Raw genomic sequence first — 24,519 nt, forward strand, 5'->3', positions numbered from 1 at the left:
AAAGAATTGGTAAGAAAGTAAAATGAGAAAAAAGAGTTTTTGCTGAACCAAAGTCAGCAAAATATGTGTTTTTTAAGATAAGAGTGCAAGACTTCCTCAAATAAATGAAAGTCAGTTATCAGAGCTGATTAAGCGTATCGCCACCAGGTGAATTTCTCTGTATCTCACAGTACATCAGAGTTTTTAAATGTGGTGTCTGTGTGACATTCCCACACTTGTGCCCCGATAATGATGCATTTTATGTCAACCAGCAACGTCTGGCTTGCCAGAGCTGAACTGGGGAGCAACTGCAGTAACAGAGTGGGCTACAGCAAATATGAGTATGGCGGAGCATATGGCGAAAAAAACCTAAGAAGCGTCCAAAAGAAGTTTCTGCTGCTCCAGAAAAAAAAAAGAAACTTGGTGTTGAGCTGAAGGATTACAGTCGAAAAAGACAGCAATCAACTGCAAGGACAAACATGGATAACCACCATCACGCATCAACAGCGTTTGTGGAGTTATTCTCACTGCCAGAAGGGGGAGACAAAAGTTTCACCCTGCCGGATTAAACATACAACAAGAAGTAGAATAGAAAATAGAATAGAAAAATTTACACAGTGGAAAAAATAACAGAAATGCTCTGCTAGCTCTCTTATTTGTAGGTCTCACACGTTACATAATTGCAAAGCTGCTGCAGTACTATACTTACTACACTACACTTACAGTCCAGGTTGCTGTATCTAAGCTGGCAAACAACCTCTAACACCTCCTCAGTGCTCATAAATGCTCACAATCATATATTCAAAAGTAGGCAGTGGTGTGCCTGAACACATTTAGCCACTACACTCAGAGACAAAGAGATAAAGAGATTAAGTGGGAAAAAGTAATACAGGGTTTTAAATAAATCCATCTACAGGAGACAAGTAACACCACCAGTGTAAACATAATGATGTTATCTCAGAAAATCACATTTCTAGAATCTGATCTCCAAAATAATAATAATAGTGACAAAAGGGGAAACACCAACAAAAAAGAAAATTACAAAAGAGATAGAGAACAGACAAAATAATAGATACACGGAGGCCAGAGAGGGAGAGAATGGCAGATGGACATAGAGACAGAGATAGAGTGATTGTAGAGGAGCAAAACAAACAGTGAGTTGCTGCTTTGTTTTTTATCCTCTATAATATTTATCTAATGAGCGTATTTTGTTATTCCCCACTGAGCTCTCTTTTGTCCTTGTGGCGTCAGTCACTGCTTAGATTGGATTCATCCAACTAGGTCACGCCATCGCCGCTGATTCACTGCGCTGGGACAAGGGGATTGATTTTTATATCATAATCCCAACCTGGGATTTGAGTACGGGGCTTCTGCCCTCCAGTAACTGCTGACAGCGGCCAAATCCTCTTCCCTTGCCTCTCATAAAAAGAACACAGGGGCATTGCTCCGGAGCTTGTCATGTTATTTAAAAAGGAGTATAAGGGTGGAGGGGGTAATGGAAAAGGGCCTGGGTGTGTGGAGGGCTGGAGCAACACAGTAGATGCATTAGATTGACTCCGCCGCAACTGAATGTAGACTTTGGATTTTTTTCACAATTTTTATTCTTGTCCCAAGCAAAAACCTGAATACCACCACTGCACATAGTGACCTGCAACAGATAGACATATGAAAAGGCAAAATTTAATTTGACCATTTTACCATTTAAAGCTAAACACTTAGTGTGCACTGAAAAAGAGCAGGACATCACAATGTCAGTAACTGTCAGGTTTAAATAACAATCTACATCAGAGAATTTCTATGCCTAACTCATAAAACTCTATCATGCACCTCAGGTTTTTTCTTCCTGTTTTGTTAACATATATGAGACAAAGCGCTAAATTGCAGACAAAATCAACAATGCTACAAAAAATTTTGGATTTTCTGAATAATGGCGGCGCGTATGTTGGAATAAAGAAACAAACACACGCGGCATGATTTAAGGATGCTGACAGCCTTTGAGCGTAGCGGTTCAGCCTGTAAATCTGAGCAATGGGAGAGTTGATTCAGTCTTTTATTGATTACTGTAACTCATACTACAGTAAACCTTCACAATAATATGACAGTCATACAAGTTTGTAATATATATGTTGAGATCAATAGGTGGCAAGGCCTATTATGTATGAATTCCCCCTTGAAAAGTTGAGGATCAATGAGCAATCTGCAGTAACCCTTAGTACTGTAAAACCTCTGCGGTGGGACATTGTACTACATTTGTGCAGTCAGTTTTATGTAAGGCTATAATCCACGTCAGAGGGTGATCATGTGGGGGAGAGAGAAATAATAGAAAAATGAGAGAGGCCATGAGACAGACACACATTTAACATGATCTGAAATCAACTAAAAGCTTTAATGTATGTAGAGTTTTTGTTTGCTCATCTGTTACAACACCACATGTTTTTTTAGGCTATAATTCTAATTCATTTGTTTGTTTCTACACAAATGTATAAGTTTAGTGATTTAACCTACAGCCTGTGTGTGTGTCTGGATGTAGGTTTAAGGCCTCCCTCAGGAATCATTTTCACTGTTCAGCTCCTAAATTCTCTGACATTTCTCTACCAGTGTCAGATTCAGTCCAGTCTGAGGATCTCTGGTGGGGGTGGGGGTGGGGTACAGCCACACTACTGGCAAGAATCAATTTGCTTGTAACGCAGCTTTGATCATTTCTGTGGAGTCACTGGGAGGGTAGGAGGGGCTTTAAGATTCTCACAGTTCCAGTTCTGCGCCCTCTGCATTTGACCTTCCCAGTTTTAAAACATATTGCTTTAACTACACAGGTGAGCATGCAGCCTCTATTAAGCAGGGCTCGCAGAATTACACACATTTATACTCATGAGTTGCACTGTGCAAATATGACAGATTTAAATTGGCAAGATTCTGATCACAGTTTGCATCTTTGAACTAATGCAGTTAGGTCATAGCCTCCAATACAATATTTCAACCTGACCAAAACTTCTGTCTTCAAACTGATTTAAGTTTACATTGTATTTAGTGCACACACAGTACAACTCAAGGTCGTGCCATCTGCAGAAGTTTTCTAACGACTCCGCAGTGGTTGGATGTATAAGTGACAGGCAGGAGGAGGAGCACAGAGCACTGGTGAATGTGACCATGACCGGGGAGATGGTCATCGCCCTCCGAAGTAAGAGGATGGCTCCACTACCGCTGCCTATTCTGGGGGAGGATGTCACCACGGCGGAGGAGTACAAGTACCTGGGCGTGAACATCAGCAACAGACTGGACTGGAAGCACAACACTGAGCCGGTGTACAAGAAGGGGAAGAGCAGACTGTATTTCCTGAGGAAGCTTAGATCCTTCACGCCGTAGTGTGCTGGGGGAGCAGCATTGGAGCCGGAGATGGAAACAGAGTCAACAAACGATAAAGAAGGCCGGCTCCGTCATTGGCTGCAAACTGGACGGACTGGATTTACTGAGGTAGCACAGAGGAGGACTCTGAACACTGTTAACCATCATGGACAACCCTGACCACCCTCTCTACCAGCAGCTGGACAGATTGCAGAGCACCTTCTCCAACAGACTGCAGCAGCTCTGCTGTCACAAGGACTGATACAGGAAATCATTCCTGCCCAAAGCAATAACTCTTTACAACAGCTCACCTCTGACTAGCGGGGACCTATCATCCTGATGTCTCTGTCTCTTTCCAATTGCTCTCCGTTCAGCTAATTTATTCTACATTTGCACATCAATGTATATGTTCCTTCTTTGTTGTATATATTCCTTCTTCCAGTGTTATTACTTTTTTATATCTATCTATCTACCACACATATCTATCACACACACACACACACACACACACACACACTCAGTATTTACATGTCTAAAGATCATAGTCATAGTAGGAAGAATGGCTGGCTGTCTCCATTTTCCACCCCTCTGTTATTTTTTCTCTTATTTTTATTTGCTTTTGTATTTTTTTCATGATGTGATAGAAATTTGATCAATGGCCCCAATTTTCCATTGAACATAAACTACATACCATTTCTGAATGACTACAATACTTCAAGGTCGGAGCTGGCCAAAGTGCAGTGTGCTTAAGATACTCTGAGGTTCATCACCTCACCTTGCTTCAGGGCATTATGTCTGTGTGTATAAAGGTAATAACCACCAATCCTCACGCCTGGAACATTTCCTCCTGTTGGAATCAAGGATCAAAAGCAATTTTTTTGGTCACTAGTCAGCCTTCAAACTGCAAAGCCAGCCTGAAACTTCCTTAGTACAATACAAACATACAGCACCTGTCGGCATACACCTGTGCCTAAACCTGTAAGCTCTTATTTCCTGCTGATCTCCCCCCAATAACCCTTCTGCCTTTACCTCATAGATGAATTAAGTCCTGCGAAACTAAAACAGGTCAGACAGCATGGTGGTGAGAGACAAGAGGGAGAGGGGAGGAAGCAAGAGAAGTGCAGCGAACAAAGAAATGCAGAAAGAATGAGAACCAGGCAAAGAGACAGAAACAAGGGAAGGTAAAACACAGATATTGAAGATACAGAGGTGACAAACTGACAGATAGAAAAGAGAGAGAGGGAGTGAGAAAGTGTGATCGCAGAAGAGAGAGGCATTTGTTACCTGGTTGTAAACTGCTGTGCTGCACATAAATCCCATTACTTTGGGCAGAGCGCTGGCTGATCCCACCGTTACCGTCACCCACGCATCCCCAGGAAATTGAAGCTATAATTCTCAAATCCTCAATTCCTCCCCTCTTGCTTCACATGCAGTGTTCTCTCTTATCTTTTCTTCTTCCCATGAATTCTCTCCACTGTACTTTTGGATTCTTCTGTTCTTGGGATTACATCTTTTGATGCTTGTGTTTATGCAGTTTTTAGTCTCCAATCAACCTGACATGCACACCATTTAAATGTATGGAAAAAAAAACAGACAACATATAGGGATTTGCTACAATATGTTCCCAATTACCCCTGATGCTTTACTTTACTGTAACTGTGTAAACAAACAGACAAATAAGGAAGCAAAACAGTTTCCAGGGAGGTTAATTTAATACTTAGAAAGCTCTTCAGGCCTACAGGGGTTTACTTTCAAAGCGCGGTTTGATACAATGGAAGTGGACAGCACTATTTATGTGCTGATTGCAGTTGTTACACCAGTGAAATTTCTTGTCAGCTTTAGAGCCATCACTAGTGAGGTTAGCTCAAGAGATGTCCCATTTGTGTGGGATTTTGCATGCACAGTTTTGCCATCCATTTGGGAGAGTACACGCCTGTGTGTGTGTGTGCACAGCCTCGTGCACGTTCTTGGGTTAGTAGAAACATGCATCTGTAAACTAGTTTGTTGAGCCTCTGTGCACCTCTTTCATTACGGCAATTGCAATCTGTTAAAATAGAGATTAGATGAGAGGATGTACTGCATAAAGTCTATTAGAGGAATGAATTGCTTCCTGTACTCTGTAGGGTCGGTCTTTCACTGAGGATTAACTCTCTCAGGTTGATAAAAGCCTGGATTCTCCTCCTTCATGTCCTCTAGAGCCCATTTAAAAGCCCCTGTCTGGAGTATACTTCTTCAAAATGCATAAATATTAATAGGTAAAACCTTTAAAATGCATTCTCAGAGTGTTCAACAACTCAGCATGGTTCATGGTGAGCAAATGTTTTGTTTAAAAAGTCACCACAACAATGCATTACTAATGTGTCACATAAAAAGATTTTTTTAAATCTTATAATAATAAAGCACAACTCAACTGACTCAAGTTACTTGGTTCTTAGCAACTCCTATATGTCCACTATGAGGCTTAAATGCCGTGCTCAAGGGAGCCTGAATGGTGAAAGCATGTTAATCCATACTGTATCATCATTGTACCTCAGTACTGATAAAGCCAGCTGACATCTGCCCCCAGTGAGGGTGCTTCTGTCCATTCCATTAGAGTAACTCCACTATTATACGGACCATATGCACTGTACTGCCTATCAGTGGATTTCCTGGTTTACAGTCAGTGTGAGGAAGCTGTTTTTGAGTAAGTAATGAAATATATTATAATATTATAATAAAGTCAGCATTTCATGTTTTTATTTTGCTGATTGTGCAGTCAGTACACACTCTATAAGCCCACATAATTATTAGCGCGTGTGTGTATGCTGGTTTCACTGTCCATGTCTGTGTTTTTGTTTCCTCCCTTCCTCCAAACCTCCTCTTAGATGATTAAGAGGAGATAATTTTCTTTTGGCCCTTTTACCCTCTCCTGCTTCAGCCCTGTCTCTTATTCTCTCCTTCCTCAGCAGTCGTCCAGTACTGTACCGTATAGTGTGTGTGCCCCTCGCTCCCACCGCTCTGCCCTTTTTTGTGTTTGGAAACAACCGGGCCCCAATCGATCTCTGTCTGGCAAAAAGGATTTTTTTTTACCCTCTGCAGTTGCATTTTGGGTCATCCTGTGCTTTTCCTGTTAGGTCAGTCATTGGAAAATGACGCAGTGGTTTGGGGAAGATACGGGCGATATGAGAGCAGGGAAACAGGAACATGAATTACCTTTGGTTTACTGATCATTATGTACTTTTCTCAAAGGCTGAAATTCAAACGCCCTCACATGAATGCACAATGGTGCATGCACACACAATGTGCTCTCTCTCTCTCTCTCTCTCTCTCTGAGACAAATACACTCAGACACATATTTACACTGATCCACACACTGCACATCATATTTGCAGTCAAAAGAAAATGATAAACGACTGCTGTGTGCTGATTTGGTTGGAGGTCTTACCTGTGTGTCTTGGGATTTACACAGTGGAGTGGAGATCCTCCACAGACAGCTGTAACTCCCTCCCTTGAAACATCCATGAGAGGTTCTGAATTCATTGCTGCTGAAAATGAATTTATACATGTGTTTGGTCCTCAAGTGTCTCAGTTTTCCTAAGTTTGATTTTGGCCAATAAAACCAACCGAGTTGGAAATTTCCCTCTAGGAAATCTCTTAACATCACCTATCTAACATCTGTAGATGTCAGCAACTAGACACCCCCAAGCTTTTACTACAGCTGCAAAACACAAGAAAAACAGCTTAGTTCTGTTCCAAATAACCACACAGAGGGTGATTTAATCTTTTCTCGTCTGCCCTTGTGTCTCCCCCCCCCAGCTCCCCCAATGATCCGGCTGTCAGTGAATGACACGGTGGTGGTGGATCCCGGGCAGGATGTGCTTTTAACCTGTGAGGTGACAGCAGGTTTCCCGCTCCCCACTGTGACGTGGTCGCGTTACCCCGGCCTCCTCCCTCTCAGCGCTCAAGTTCGAGGGGCAATGCTGATTTTGCGGGCTGTGACACCTGCTGACGCAGGCTTCTACAACTGCACGGCTGTCAACAATGTGGGCAACCCTGCACGCAAGAACGTCAATGTGGTTGTCAGGAGTAAGTAACGTGTGTGTTTGTCTCCAGGTAACAGAGTGACACGAGGTGGGAGATTTGTTCAGGAACTGGATTGTTTTTTTAATTATGTTTGAAATAGCAAACACAAACTATTTTAATTCCATTAAACATTCTGTATTTTTCTTTTTCATAACTTCACTCCAGGTCTATTGCAACCAAATGTTTAACCCTGAAATGATTTCCCTCTCTGAAAATGAAAAATTCCATCTGTCCAGTCCTTGGTAGCTTTATTCATTGACTGTAATGTGTGATTGTGCTTGTGAATGTGTGCAAATACGTTTTCTTGGATGTGCGCCATATGTGTGTGTGTGTGGTGTGTGACACACGAACAGTTGATCCATCATTACTGAGAGCTGATGTGAATCTTGTCAGAATAGGCGGGTTAAGTATCCCTCTTTTTCTAATTCCCCTGCCGTTAAAACAGAAGCGTTCTATTCTCCCTTCCCTCCAGCTATTTTTAGCCCCTTTAATCATCTTTATTCACTCCAATTAGTTAGACTGGAGTGGAAGCAATTAGCGACAGTCTCCTCTGTTAGTTAACACTGTGGAGAACGTATGGTGGATGGGTTTCTCCTGTTAGCTTAATGGGCCTGAACGCATCGTCACACCAGCACCAGGTGGCTGGTGTGTGAGACACACACATACACACACACACACACACACACACGCACATACACACACAGTCTCCAGGTAGACACAGCTGCACATGCACAGGGATGCACACGCAGCCACAGACTCCCACATCACATGCACACACAACACAGTGTCCACACTAGCCAAGTAAAGTTTCAGGATAATGTTAACCATATGGTCACCGCCTCACATCCATGGCTCCACCCAAGCATCTTGTTAACCAGCTCTAAAGGAGTTTAAATCAGCCTCTCCTCTCCTCCTCTCCTCATCTCCTCCTCTCCTCCTCTCCTCATCTCCTCCTCTCCTCCCCACCGCCTGTCTCTCCCCTTAGCAGGGAAACAGAGAGCTGTTTTGTATTCGACATGGAAATCTGTTGGGGAAATGCTGCCTTTGAAACTGAAAATTAAATGTGACAGTGTGAGAGTTACTCTTTGTCCTTGATTTTGTTTCCCCCCTCCTCCTTATCCCCCTGTTATTTTATTCTGTATCTGGCTCCTTTGTCTCTCCCTCCTTTACAATTTGCTTCTTCCTTTCTCTTTATGTCTTTCTTCTTCAATTTCCTTTTTCCTTTAGTTGTTTTTTGTAATGCTGCCCCCTCTTATGCCTCTCACACTATGTTGCTAACTCATCTCCAGTAGTGTATTAGTGATCTTCCCCCTCCCCCATCCACTTTTACCCTCTCCTTCTTCCTCTTCCCCTCCTTCACAGTACTCTTTTGATTCTTTCTTTCTGATGTCATTCTTAAAGCATTTTTTTTCAGTCTCTTTTGTCAAATTAAATGTAATTTAATTTTTATTTAACATCTATTCAACTATAACTGACCAGATGTTGAAGTGACTATGAATAGTTTCATCATATTGAGAGTGTCACGTGGCAGGCTGTAGTAATCCCAGCCTATGCCACTTGTTTATTCCTCCACATTTCCTCGTTCCACACAGCTGGGAATGAAACCCTGTCTTCTCCAGGCTCATCTCCATCTCTCTGCCTGCCTGACCATCTCCATCTCCATCAGCCACCACAAATCTCTGACGTCCCACTGCTCTCTTTTTTCCTGTGGGATGGTTGTCCTCTGACGACCACCTCTCCCCACACTCATCCTCTCAATGTATTCATGCAAATGAATGAGAAAACAGCGAGATTACTGTTATGTTATCATCATCTATGCTAATTAGCCAGCTAGCATTAGTAGAAGCCATGCCATTAGCTAGCCCTAGGTGGGTGGGCTGCATAATCGTAAACTTTTACGTTTTTAGCTGTTCCAAAAACTGACAGGATGTATTGCTGCTTTTTCATCTTTCCAAGCTGGCCCTCATTAGACATAGTTTGGAGAAAAAAATGAATTCAGTGTGCTGCTCAAAAGCTACCAGCAGCTACTGGCTTACTTTTAAAGTGAAATGGTTTCTTGCATGTCTCTCACTGCACGAGTTGACAACCTTGAATCAATAACTATACTTAAAATGTCAATATCACAACCTTGACCATTCCATTTGTTTTTAATGGCTCTCTTACATGACATAGACTTTAATGATAAATGTTTCAAAAAATGGATATGAATCAAGTGGATTATGTGAACTCCTCAACTGGAGACAAACAAGTGACAGAGCATCTTTCTCCAGCAGCACTGCACCTATGTTTCCATAAAATCAATAATCATTCAGAGTGAATGACCAGTAAGTGTATGTATGTTCTTCTTTTTCAGTTCAATAATATTTTTTTCCCAATCATTTCTTAGTCAGCATTTAAAATATATCTGTGATGTCCCTGCCCCCGGTCCCTGTTTTGAAGACTCCATTACAGCCACCACACACCATCTATTTAACCTTTTCTTAACCCTTAACCCTTTCTTTCTCTTCTTCTTCACCCTGCCACGACCACAAACAGCGATGAGCAACCTAACCTTCCAGATTACACCAGACTCCAACAAAGACAGCGAGACCATCCAAATGGGTCGGGACCTCAAGCTGTCGTGTCATGTTGATGCCACTCCACAGGACAAGGTCAACTACACGTGGTATAAGAACGGCGCACCTGTCTTCAACTCGGACAGCCTGATCTTGCTGCGCAGTGACCCAGACATGGCACCCGGTACCAGCAGCTTGGAGATTGTGGACATGAAGTTCAGGGACTTGGCTACCTACAGCTGTGTGGCGAACTTCCCAGGCAGCAGGGTGGCGGAGCTCCGTGTGGATGTCAACATTTCTCAGAACAGCGGTGAGGTTTTCCCTTTCCCTTTTAATAGTTTAGTTAGTTAGTTAGTTGGTTTCTTACAGTATTGCACCCTATATACAATATATGCAGCGGTATACAGGAGATACTGTGTACAATATTCAGTATAGGGTCACATCAGCACAAAGTACAACAGGAAACAAGATAGAGCAACAGAGCATGGAAAGGGTTAGATCGATAGTGCATTTGAGTTCAAATAGAAAATCACTGATTTAATTTGTGGTTTTTGTTCCCATGGTAGTTTGAATTTTGAACTAAAAGTGACCATGATACTGTGTTACATTCTTCAAACAGTATCTATACCTTTTCCCATAGTCTGTATATTAAGATGGACAGTGTGTCTTTGCTTCCTCACATCATGCAAAGATGAAGTCTCAATCACGGGTTATAGCTGGCAGTCAATCATGACATTCAACCCCTTTTATAATAGCATCAAATAATTAATTGAAAGCAAACTGAAGACACAACTGAAAATTAATTCTCTGACCAGTAATCTTCTTTTTACTGTTCCTATGTTGTAACAAAGCCTTGTAAATACCTGTTTCTTTCAAACATGTTTAGTCTCCATCAGTCTCTCTATCCACGTTCTGTTCAAACCATCTGTCATTTTTAGATCATGTCCACCTGCTGATTTGTTATATCACAGCATATAAACCTTCTTTTCCATTCCTTTGCTCTTAAATAAATTTCTTACTTTTTAGTTGAATATATACAAGCTACATTATTATTAGATTTCCCTTTGGCTTTTTTGTGTAGCTGTTATTATTATTAAAGGAAGTTATTCTTATTAAATACACTATTTACGTTCATTTCATTTTAAGTAGAAGTTGTATAATAAGCAATAAGCCTTTTTTATTGCTCATTTTCCATCTTCTGCTCTTGCCTTCCTTCCAGTCTCTCCTCCAGTGCTGTCGGTTCCACCAGGAGGGCAGGTGGTCAGTGTGCGAGAGGGAGGCAACGCTGAACTGGTGTGCTTGGTGGTGGATGGCAAACCACGTCCACCTATACTCTGGTCACGGACAGAAAAGGACCTGCTAATGCCCTCGGGGAAGACCATGTTGGAGACACCTGATGGGCGCTTGAGGCTAAAGAACGTTAGCCGGGACATGATTGGGCTGTACCGGTGCCAGACCGCTCCATACAACGGGCTGAACATCAAGCGCAGAGAGGCGCAGGTCCAACTCAATGTGCAGTGTAAGTGTGGATCAGTTTGTGTTCACTCAGCCTTACAACACTCAACCTACAACTACATAGTACACCATTGTTAGATCAACCAGGAAGAGGCCAGGGCTCCCTGGTGAGAATATTTGTACCTGTGTGGAGCTCTTCAGTCCACATTTGTCACAAAGCTTTGAAATACTATTATTGCTGCATCTTGTCTACAACTGAGATGTGATAATAGACAGGATATATGAAGCTGTCACAGTCTCTGGGCAAAGACTGCAGCAAACAGTAGTAGTAGTTGTTGTAATATCAGCGGTGTGTAAATGAAACGTAGAAATAGAATATATATGCAGTAACAATGTGTAAAAGACATAAAGTCTAAAGATTATAGCAGGTAGGTAGAGGGTGTTCAAAATAAAAAATGGTATAACCAGTTGAATGGAAATGTTTGGTAGGCGTCATTTTAAATATTTTTTTTATAATATATATTTAAAAGTATAAAAGCTCTGTGTGAAAGAAGTTCAGTTTTGAGTACAGTTCTTTCTGATGGTACCTTTGCATAGACCTCCATAGGCCATAAAAAGTCTTTGTTGCTATGGTAATATCAGAGAGCCAATAAAACACTGCACTTTTCCTCACACTTTCCTCAAATGATGTACCCTAAAGACAGATAAGGAAATGTATGGTAATGTAAGGAGTGCAAAAAAGTAGAGTAAAAGGAAATGAAGACACACCTCTATGGCTTAAAGGCTGTTTTCTCTAAACCTACCCCTTCCCCTCTGTGAGCACTCCATCGGGGTCTATCATTATACAACTCCCACAGGATTTGCTTTGAGAAAGGAATAGGATCTGCCTTGCTAAGGTAACAAATTATTTCAATACTGTCTCCCCTCCCATGTGGTTACATATCTTTACTTACCTCTACAAAGCTGAAATTGTGCCAGTACTCATGGTACTATGCTCTGACACTTCTGACTATTACTTAGTTTAAACTGCTGAAAAGTGAACAGGTTGAGAGTGTTTAATGTGAAATCCATCCATCCATAGTTTTTGATATCATACTGAAACTAAAACTAAAAACATCCCTGAATTGAATTCCTAACCCAACTAAGAACTCAAAACATTCATTAGATTAAAATGTTCTTAGATGAGTCATTAATCCAACTAAGCCTGCTTTTTGCACAGGCAGTGTATCATTACATTGGTAAGTGCTTTTCAGTATTCAATTGGGCACACTCCCAGTGCACCCTGTATACAAGGTCAAGTTAACAGAGTGTTATCACTTCAAGTGATGACACGTACAAGATATGAGAAACAAACAAAAAGCAGAGTGCAAAAAACATGAGCTGGACATGTAAAACTCATAAAACCACCAATAGCTCAAAAAACTGAAAGGCCTGTGTTTATCAAGCAGCCTAGAGTCCTTGCCGAACCAAAAATCTCAGATTGACTTATATGTTGGTCCCACTTTCAACCACAGGACTAATGCATTTCTTCAAGGAATGTTAATCTATCTGGATGAACATATTTTAGACCTCAGGCTTATATACCTTCACATATTTAAATATGCTCACAAGAGACCAAGGTCAGGCCTTCTGTAGCTGCAGTCATTTGTTGCCAGTCAAGCAAAACTTCAAGAGAGGGACCTGTTTACTTCTGTGGATAGAGCAATGAAAAGTTCATCCTAGACCACTGTAAGTATTTATTGAATTTTAAGAATGGTTAAGAAAAAAATCAACTATGTATTTGTCTGAGAGTGTTGGACACATTAGTACCAATTTCCCACTCTGACATACTTAAAGACCCAAATCAATGCCCTCTCCTCTCCTCTCCTCTCCTCTCCTCTCCTCTCCTCTCCTCTCCTCTCCTCTCCTCTCCTCTCCTCTCCTCTCCTCAAGAAGGATTTACAGGACTTGCTAATGCAGGTGGGGCGGAAGGGCAACACTCTGTGAGCTCTGCTGTCCACACTGGCCAAGTCTGATTAATGGACCAGGTGGCCACCCCACTCTGGACAGAGAATGAAACAGAGAGATGACACAGAAAGAAAAAGGGTTAAGGGAGAGCTTGAAAGAGGAAAGCAGGGTTAGAGATGATGCAGAAAGGGAGGAGGTCATGGCTGGGTGCTAAGAGAAAAACTGACTGATTTGGAGGTTCGAAAGATGGAAAAGAGAGAGAAAGAGGGAAACAGGTTGGCAGATAAAGGAAGACCATAAAAGATGAGATACTACTGTTTAGCTACAGCAAATGTGTGGAAAGTATCAGATTCCTCTCTTTCTCTTTCACTGCCCCTATTTTATGTCCTGCTTCCATTTTACTTCATTTGTTTATCAGGTTTGTTTTGGGCCCCTCCATTTAGCACCACTGATCGATGTGAGGGGAAGATGCCATCATTTTTAATGGCAGATATTATTAAGTGGATATGCAGATTCTTGCCACTCTTCCTCTTTTCGCCTTGTATCCCTTCTTTACTTGCCCACTTTCCCTCCAAGAGAGGTGGTTGTTCTTCCTCATTGCCATTCTCATCATCATCAATCAGCTAACTGCTGGCCATGAGAGAGGACCCCTCTCTGTCTTGTCATTCCCTTTCTGCATCCTGCATTCTCTCATTCTCTCGCCACCTCCCATACTCAATCATCGACTTCTTTCACACCACACTTTACCCATCATTTATCTTCTTCATTGTCTTCTTCTTTAAGAGGTGTTTCTCTCTCCCTTCATCCCACCTTACTCCCCATTTACCTCCTCCCTCTCTCAGTCTCATGTAAATTGATTTTCTCTTTGTGTACTGTAAATGTTTGGCTTGGTCAGTGTTGCATTCCCGGATAGAATCCATTTTGCATTCGATAAGACAGATAGCAATGGTGTGTTTACATGGATTATGGTCTTCTGAATATGAGGCATTGCAGTTTGGTGCTGTGAGTCCCGAATATGTAGCACATAAATGCAAAAACAATGCTCCAGAGAATTTGACAAGTTATGTTAGAAATTGCAGTAACCCCGCGACTGCTAAGAAATGTACATAATTGTTGAAATGAATACTTAGGGCCAGGCAAGGGATTGTAATAACATGTCTGCCAAATTCTACCGGGGATGGCGTGATTTCTAAACTGCTCACAAACCATCTCACAACACACCTCCTCCTCTCTCCCTCTCTCCTCCCTTCTTCTATCACTATTGCTCTGTAGTTTGCCTGCTCTTCTTTTTCCTCGTCACCTGTTTCCAAGGTCAGATAGCCATCAGTATGCATATGTGTGTCTATAAGCAGCAGCAGGGTATGTGACCATACACTAATCAGTCCACGGGATTACAGTATGACCTCCGACCACTCAGCCATCCCTCAGCTTTATCACATGCCAGTGTTGTAGCTGCAGGAAGTGTCGCTAACGCAGTCGATTGAAGCGATCAAAAGACACCCAGCAGTAAATGACAATTTAGACTCTACAGATAAGAGAGTGGGAAGCTGTATGTACGTTGCATCCATATGCTCCGAAGTCTAGACTAAAAACAAACATAGACACTGAGAAGTTAAATGTTGTGGTGGTTTCCAGTCTTTTTAGCATGCAGGTGCTTACTTGTGTTCCTCTGACTGGAGTGCAAGCACAGAATGGTAAACTGTGGATTTGGTTTGGCTGTATATATACCTGTACCTATAATGAAAAATAAAGAGTAAAAGCTTTACTCACTCAGAGAATTTTTATAAGAGCTTCAGAAATCAAGAAAAGATTCAATATTGGTAGTGTTAACTGGATGGTATGTTATGAATTACAGTTGTTGGGTTTTTATCTACTTTAACTATGTAGAAAAGTGTCTCCTAAAAATGAAAATGAGTGAAAGTGAGTTATTTTCCATTTGAGTATCAGTCAATCAAACTTTATTGTGTGTAGCACCTACTGCAAAATTACACGAATATCTAAGGTAGAATCTTTCCAGATTAATTACCAGGAATTTATGGACGTTCTTAGGAATTGACAGGAAATAAAAGGAATAAAATGGAAATATAGGTGTGATTTGCTCAGACTGTGTATACCATGTCACGTGGAGATAGAAACAAACCTTTTACTATATCATAAGCAGACATTCATCTGCACATTCATCTGCACACTGACTGTACTTTATTTTAAGTTGCACATTTTGTAAATATATTTATATCTCAAACAATAGCAGTTTATTAATAGTAGTTTATATTTATATGTTTTTATATATTTTATTCTATCCTCTTCTTTTTTCACTCTTTGGCATTCAGTGCGGATGGCAAAGTAAGATTTTCATTGTACAGGGAAACCCGTTTCTGCACTGTACACATGACAATAAACGCTTTGAATTGAATTGACATCATTGTAAACATTCCGAAAAAAAATGAAAAATCAACAATTTAGTTGAGCTGAACTTTAGTTAAACCTACAGTACTATGAGGACTTTTTAACTGTTCATAAAACAGTCTCAGCTGAATACGGTAATGCCTCCATATGACCTACATAAGCAAACGAGACCAAATGAGAAGACTGGCTATTTCATAATTCTACATACACGTGCCGCTGGGTGTGATTCCAACGAAACACATTACCCCAACGTATTGTCATCGGGGTCAAACACTGCCTGCCACAGCGCGTTAGATGGAAGCTGGGTTAACTTAGCTCTTATCCTGGCTCTGGTCTGTCCTGTTCTCTGGGAAGCACGTTTGTCCGCAGGGACTGCCAAAATCATCACAAAATAAAAGTTCCACGTAGCTGCTTTGAGGAAGTTTTCTCTTTTAACATTGTATTGAACTCTCAATGTACAAAACCGCTCCCAATGACCTCCCTCCAATAATGAAAATCTGGTGTTATGTCATGTTCAGATAAACAGCTAGGCCGTTTGATTAAATCTAAGACTTGTTATGCTCCACACACAAATTACGTGTTTTAGCCAAAGCCAAAGCCAAAGAATGAGCGGAGCCCTCTACCTGCTCCTGTGACTACATCCTGATACAAAACACACAGACATTGTAGCTTTAACAAGACTGGGTAACTTGGCTCTACTTTTCTAGAAGTGGACACTAATACCAAATTTGAAGCAAATCCCTCAAGGTATTTATTTGATATCACGTTCACAAGAATGGGACACGCATATGTACGGACAGACGGACAAGTGTACGTACGGATGGACAGACAACCTAAAAGCATAATGCCTTCGGCCACAGAACGCCATGAAAAAGTCCATAAAACATACAAGAATACAATAGAATAAATCATTTTCAAAAAGTGATGGGCATGAATGATTTCAGAGAGGTTTTAAGTTTATGTGTAAAGATATTAACACATTTTAGTCATTCCTCGAGATTTCATAGACAACTCCCCTATCAGCTGATTAAACACCAAATAATTGATGTCAGTCAGATCACTGTGATTATGGAAGTTCTAGATGTTTTTCTATTATCATTTTCATCACTCTGGGACGGTTAATTCTACCCTGAGATTTCCACATTGTGTCAGGCACAATAAGATCATCTCTCTGATTCAGTGTCCTCTCCTGCTTCTCATGTTATCGTTCTGTCTGTCTCTGTCTCTTTCACTCCTCCTTAGTGTAGCTCATTTGTGGCCCTATCTGTCTAAATTACAGGCATAACATAGATTAGACTATAATTACACATCTGTGTCTGATAAACTTGATTCATAAGGGACTCTAGTCATGCTGCCTCACCTCTGGGGGCCTTAACACCAGATCTCATCACTGTTAGTACGGCAATGCCACCATTAGCATCGTGTCTATTATCTCCATGATTAGCCAGGGGTGAACTAGCTGGCTGGTGATTAGTGGCAAAGTCATTTGGCTGTGTTGTATCTTGGCTGACCCCGGGCCAACAGCAGCTAGTCAGTCATTAACCGCAGAGCACACATGGCTGCCGACAGGTTAATTACAGCTGGTTAGGGTAGGTTATCAGCGGGGATGGGATTGTGCCTCATAGAAATACCTGATCCCCCGTGGCAATAACAGTCGCTCTGTGTTGGACGATTTGTCAAAGCTAATGTTTTCTGATCCTTTGAGGAAGTTTACTCTACAGAGAACAAAAAAGATGGCTAAGCAGAGAAAATGAGACATTGATGACGGTGATGTATGTACACTGTTGCAGTCCATTTTGCTCAGTCCACCACTCTGAGCTCAGTCTCTAAGCTTAAAATTGGTTCTCAAACTTTTCTGCTTCAGTTAATCACCATCTCCCCCTTTATGATGAAAGTGGATTTGAAAATGGAAAACAATTAGGTATAATGTGTTTTACATGGATTCACCTCATCATTATACTTAATCATATAGTAAGCGTCCCTAATATGTTGCACAGTCAGTGTGTATGAGCATGTGAGAAAATGTATTGTAACAAAGAATTAAAAATGATTCTGATGTTCATTATTGAAGAAATACTGTAGAGTTGAAGCACTTGGTAAAAATATTGCATTGCAATTTGGCATCCTATTCAGACATAAGACATCTTCACTGTTGAGAGATAATTTGAGTTGCCTTGAAAAGAACGATTATTTTGTTTTTACCTTGATATACAGGTTCAACTAATCAAACTAAGGGAGCGTGTTTCATTTATGTAGATGATGGAATTATTGAGTTATATTGTACATTACTAACTAAAACAAACTCTTGTTGTCATAATCGTCAAAAGTGCAATTTCTTTTAATTACTGATTGTTGTGAAGATTTATGTAATTACAGTTTTATGTTAATGTCGAGTCAATCCAGAGGGAGTGACAAGAATGATTGAAATCAGTTGTTAGACAATATGTAAATACATTCTTATGGCATGATTTTGCTTCTGCACCTCATTCCCTTATATTAATTGACATTGTAGGTCTAAAAATTTTTATCAACAAATGTTTTAAATGAACTGTAAACTCACAGTTCTGTTGCCTTCACAGATCCTCCCATACTGGACCCAGTCTTCCAGGATGTGCGTTCCAGGAATTACCAAATGGTGACCCTGAGATGCACGGTCTTGCGGTCCAACCCGCCACGCTTAACGGACATCCGCTGGTACCGTAATGGCGACCTCATCCGCATGCCAATGCCAGACCTGAAGGAGACACCAGAACTGAAGTTCAAACTGGAGCCCAACAACAATGGATCCTATGAGTGCCGAGTCAGCAATAGTGCAGGAACATCAACATGCACATTTAATGTCTCTGGTGAGTCAACGGATATTAGACAATGCTTTGTCATTCATTTGTGGAAAATAGTCTGTCTATATGGACCCACTCATCATCCATCCATCTTACATTCATATTCAACACAAGGCCATTATCTTCTTCAGTGTCATATATCAGTGACTTTTGTTCTCTCTCTCTTCCTCCTTATCCCACAGCGCAACCCTACAATGCCGAGTTCTACTTCGACACACCCAACCCAGTCCGAATCCTGAAAGGAAACAACTATTCGTACAACCTGCAGTGGACACAGAGAGATCCCGAGGCCACAGACCGAATCATAGGCTACTGGATCAATGTCCGAAAGGTAAAGTGCTCCTACACAAATACTTGAAAGTATACATTTCTCACCACACACACACACGCAAGCACAACATTACAGTCGCAAGCATATAGTGCACTGCACACTTGCGCATACACACTTCCATTAACAGGACTTTAGCTGTGCATCTGGACAGAAGGTAAGTACATGGACTGACAAACAGGAACTTGCTGACTTTGTTTGTCAGATACTCATGAGACTGACATTGTTCAGTCTGGCTTAAACCAAGGCAAACGTTGGTCTCCTGCTTTTGTTTGGAAGTTTGTTATCACCTTGGCTGAGCAGGTTCATAACTTGGGTAGACAGGAACACACATACGCACAAGTCTGTATGTAGTGAAGTGTGCAAGCTAAGTAAACATGGGGCTTTATGAGCTCAGTCAATGCCAGGCATGTATAGGCAATCAATTGAGACCTGCACTGAATTACAACAACACCACAGCCACCTTTCCTCTTGTCTTGTCTCTTTTCTTCTCTTCTCTCCTCCATTTCACATTCTTTCCCACCATTTTTTTACTTGAAAATGACAGTTTCTTTAAAGTAACAGATCATTCATACCTAGATTTCATGTTGTCATGCATGGAGAAGTTGTCATCTCCAAGAAGACAGTAACAGTTCTCAGTTCACAGTAAGCAAGGTTCACAATTTCTTGAAACCGTGCACCCTTTTCTCACAACAGTGTACACAAAACCAAACCCACAAACTACATTCACAATACATCTGACTCCTCTGGCAAAATGAGTCGCCTCAAAACCATTTTATTTGTGTTCAAAATCAAACCGTGCTTTCATACACAGTGTTCAGTGCATGGAGCTACAGCCTGTAGGAGATTTTCCCAGGTCTCTGTCATAGACCCTACAAAACTCATCTGTTGGGTTGAGGAAAGGAAGTGTGTTGGAAGACAAACATGTATGAATCGGAATTGCTTAGAATTGTGTGAAAGCAGCGAATGGTTAGATGAATGGATTTAGGGCACTGAGCATTTTGTTCAGAGAATGGGAATGGAAAATGAATAAGAAAAATAAGATATATATATATATATATATATATATATATATATATATATATATATATATATATATATATATATATAGAAATAAGAAAATATCTACACTGAATTTTCATTTATTTTGTACTTTCATAATCTCATTTGTACTTGGAATTTTGACTTTTTTCTTATCCAACCATGTCTCAGTATGTAAAATAAATACAGGTAGATTGAAATGTAAGGACCTCCAGTCTTCAGTTTTCCCTCCATCTCATCTCTCATTATTGTCTCCTGTCCTCTTCTTACCCCCTTTTTTTTCCTGAATTATCTATAGACCTAAGGTTAGAATGCCAACTATCATGTCAGACTTTCAACATACAAATGACTTTGCTGACGCAGAAAGATGAGAGCGAGTGCCAGACAGACGATGATTTGTTTACTTCCAGTGTTAACCACAACCTCACAAGACCACGACTCCACTGCCAACGTCCCTCGTTTTTGCCAGAGACAGTTAGGAGAGCACTTTTTTTAATGGTATTTTCATGTTTTATCTTGTCCTCAAATGATTGACTTGCATTGACGTGACTTCATTTTCACAGCCCTCTGAGGGGTGTTAAATTAGTCTTGCAGTCACATACTCGTATTTAGAATTAACATGTTCTGGGATAACCTCTTAAACCTCAACACTTACATTCCCCTTAAGTAGATTTTATGCCAGTGAACAAATTAGATATGCTCAGGGAGATGTAATGTATCCATTTGTAACTTGCACACATAGTTATTCTACTACAAATAACTACAGTTTTAAAAGCCTAAAGGCTTTAATTTATGATCAATATGAATTTTAGATTTGTACCCTTCAGAAACTGCTTACCCCATCCAACCCCTCTGAACAAGCTTTGGGGCACTCTGAATAGGATCAGATGCTGGGTGCTGTCCACAGTAGGAGAGCAACCTCAGGCCACCTTCTTGTTTTGTTTCAAGCATCTATTCATAGATTACTGGCCTTGAGTCAGAAGACAGGAAGGATAATGGTGAATTATACACAACTGGCTGGGGGTTGGTGTGCATGTGTGTGTGAGAGACACTGAGACGGAGGGAATGCAGGGTCTGCCAGCTTGCTTTTGTGCGGATGAATAGCTAATTCCCCTCCTACTTTAAGACTTGGCAGCTTACCTCATTAAGTAAGACTCTACAGGGAGACAGACAATGAGCACTGGCCTTCGATTCAGATTTGATTGCATGCCTCAGCTCTCTGAAAACTCCTGCCCTTCTTCTTTCATGTTCCCTCTCCGTTCCTCCTCTGTCCTTCTACCAATATTTTTCTAGCTTTCGCACACAGCATCTCTTCTGATTGTCCTCCTCTCTTTGCTATCTCTGTCCTACTCCTGTCTTTCTCTCTATTTCGCTTTCTTTCTTCCCTTTCCATTTTTTCCAGTTTTGAGGTACTGTGTTATAAGTGCAGATGTAATGGCATTTAATGTTGGGTGAACTGTGGCGACTGAAATAGCACTGATAAATAGTCACTGCGAGTTGTTATGCTGACAGAATTGAAATAATGAGCTGCATTAAGTGGCAGTTTGGGACTTCTTAAATGTTGTTAAAGTTTAATTTAATTTCAAGGTTTTTACCTGCACGCTTTATGTGTGCATTCAAAAGTGGCAAAAAGAAGAAAAAAAGGAAAGCAGAGGGTGAGAGCGAGCACGGGACTGAATGAAAGGGTGCGAAAGAGAGAAATAAGATGCAAATGAAAGAAAAACACCAAATCTCACTGGTCCTCTCGACTATTAAATAGAATACGAGAACATTCAAATGTAATACCATCTCAATTTCACAACTCATCTATTTCTGCAACACTTTCTCCAGCTCATCCTCTTAACGCCTTGACACTCCATCTTTTTAGCACATACAAAATGATGTAGGGGGTCTCAGGGGAGACATGCAGACTCAGAGGGGAATAAAAGAGGACTCAGATCAGTTCATGCAGAGCAGTCTCATGGCTATAATTTTTTATCATATGCATTAAGTGTGTCCATTTGCATATTAGTGTGGATGTGTTTCCAATCTGAGTTTGTGTGTATTTATGTATGTGTATACTGTATGAACGGTCTCTAATACATTTGTACTTACATTTGTGTAAAGCATATGTCCAGCCCTGTGTGTGTGTGTGTGTGTATGGCAGGCATGGTTTGCTCCGTGACTCATTGCCAAGCTGTGAAGTCCCTGTTTACACTTCTTAATTTAGTTTCATTCTCCCTGCAGGGGGTTTCCCTGTGCATGAATTAACAAAGTTGACAGGCCCTCCTTGCTTCATCAAGCTGTCCATACAACCCTGGTCCACAGTACAACCTCCACCTCCACGGCTTCTAAAATGAGACTTTGATTTGTGAGAAATAATTGATATGTGATTATTGCACCTTTTTGCAACAACAGAGATAGATTTACTAAGACACTCGTTTTTATTTAGCCATATGTGCATACAATAGGAAGCTCAGGTTATCTGCCATCACAGTCACAATCAATGCTAGATTCACATTGACCTGATTTATGAAGGTTACATTTGTTATTTTTTGATTTTGGGGTTAAGTGTTCTTTTAAGGAAAGCTGTGTATAAGAGAACATTTAAGTAACTTGTCCTCTATAGAAAACGTATTACCATTAGACAAACCTAAAACAGTGGGTCAGTTAGCCTCAATGTATCAGTTCCAAACCAGAAAATGAAATAAAGTAAGTAGAAAGTAAACAGTAAATGCGACTGGTGATCTTACAAACAAAGAGGGTAAGTTATGAGTGGGTGGTCATTAAACTTGAACTGCTCGACTGTGGCTCAGGAGGTAGAGCAGGTTGTCCACTTAGCAGCTCCTCCAGTCTGCATGTTGAAATCCAATAACAGATTTGCCCCTAAAGCTGTGCCTTTAGTGTGTGTGAACGATAAGACTGCTGATGAGCAGGTTGGCACCTTGCATGGTCACCCCTGCCATCAGCTCATGAATGCATGGGTGAATGTAGGTTAAAAGCGCTTTGAGTGGTTGGGAAGATTAGAAAGGCACTATATGAACGCAGTCCATTTACCATTTAACTTGATGTTCACAGAACTGCTAATGCGCTCAGTCAAAGGTGTGTTCATCACGACGGTGTTTTCAAACAGAGTGTGAAGCCAATTTTCTCTCACGTCGTTTTCCTTAATTAGACCACTGGGCTGTTTGTGCAGTCCCTGTTGATTTGCCCCAAACAGCCAATATACCAACTCTGCGAATGATAGCTAGCTAACGGTGTGTGTGGGAGTGTGTCTATATGTGTGTTTGTGTTCAGCTCAACCTCTGACCGAAGCAGATTCATTAAGTGTGGATGAGAGTGAATTTTTTTGCATCTACGCATCTGTCGTGCCTCACTGGATGAATTTGCGTCTAATCCCATCTGTCCTTTGATTTGGGCTGCAATCTAACTTTAGCCCTGCATTTTGTCTGAAGGATGTTGGGTGTCTGTTTAATGACCAGCATTGCTTTAACAACTGTGTTTATTTATTAAAAAAAGGTTTACATCTTTATTTTAAGACTAATTACCACCCAGATTGTGGTAAAAGTTTGGGAACTTTCTTATCAGAGCATTAAACTGCACATCTTTATCAGTTCTGACCCACGTAAATCTGGTATTTACAATAAAGATTAGGTTCTATGTGTTATTTAGAGCTTACATCTAATACAGTACAGTGCCTTTGAAATTTCTATCATGATGTAGACATTAAAACCTTGTGCAGCACAACACAATCAGTCTTCATCATCATCTTTATTGTGCCACTACACATCTTTTCCTTCCCATCTCAATCTTTCCACCATCTCTTTATCAACCTCTCTCCTGTCTGCAGCCATAGAGTTGTGTATTTTGTGTATTACTGAAGTGGTGGCTTCAGATCATAACACACCCAGGTTCCTTCTGCACTGAGACACAGTCACACAAAGTCACACAAACACTCCCGTGCAAACACACAGTCCCATTATCATATATATGAGAAATTAAAAAAAAATATTCATGATGAATTAGAGCTGTACATTAAATCAAATGTATGAATAATTTATGTACACCCCCCACCATGCAGATATACTCATATATCCACACAGAAGGCCAAAAAGCACGGATACTCACACAGTGCACACATGTACAATGATGACTTATAACACACTCACACACACACACACACACACACACACAGAATATCAGTGGACTTCTGGATTAGTCATGAAAAAGATCCATTAAGATCCATTAATAGAGGATAATAGAAAAATTAACCTCACTCTTCAGCGTTTGAAGAGGCCGCCTCCTCTCACACTGTCAGCTGTCAAATTTCTCTCACACACACTCACCATTCCGTTTCTATGTTTCTATCTCATGGCTGCTCCTTCGCTTTCACCCTCTTTCACACATTCTTTGTCTTGTTGTCGCTTTGTTGACAGTCTGATGGAGACAGCTGAAAACACTGTCTAGCTGAAATCCCTGAAAACGTGTGGCAGAGGCACACATGGGCCACACACACACACACACACACACACACACACAGCACGCACGTGCATGTGCTATATAGCCACTGAACTAGTGAGGGAGG

General features: G+C 40.9%; 1 protein-coding gene across 1 annotated transcript in view; it reads left to right on the top strand.

Moving 5' to 3' along the window:
- Window positions 1-24,519, top strand: part of LOC139203484 (MAM domain-containing glycosylphosphatidylinositol anchor protein 1) — a 170,314-nt gene that overhangs the window by 110,727 nt on the left and 35,068 nt on the right. The window contains exons 6-10 of the mRNA XM_070833253.1: window positions 7,117-7,386; window positions 9,919-10,248; window positions 11,158-11,457; window positions 18,326-18,592; window positions 18,769-18,917. Coding sequence (XP_070689354.1) covers window positions 7,117-7,386; window positions 9,919-10,248; window positions 11,158-11,457; window positions 18,326-18,592; window positions 18,769-18,917 — 1,316 coding nt within the window. The remainder of the gene's footprint in view (window positions 1-7,116; window positions 7,387-9,918; window positions 10,249-11,157; window positions 11,458-18,325; window positions 18,593-18,768; window positions 18,918-24,519) is intronic.

This window comes from Pempheris klunzingeri, chromosome 1, assembly GCF_042242105.1.
Source record: "Pempheris klunzingeri isolate RE-2024b chromosome 1, fPemKlu1.hap1, whole genome shotgun sequence".
NCBI lineage: Eukaryota > Metazoa > Chordata > Actinopteri > Acropomatiformes > Pempheridae > Pempheris > Pempheris klunzingeri.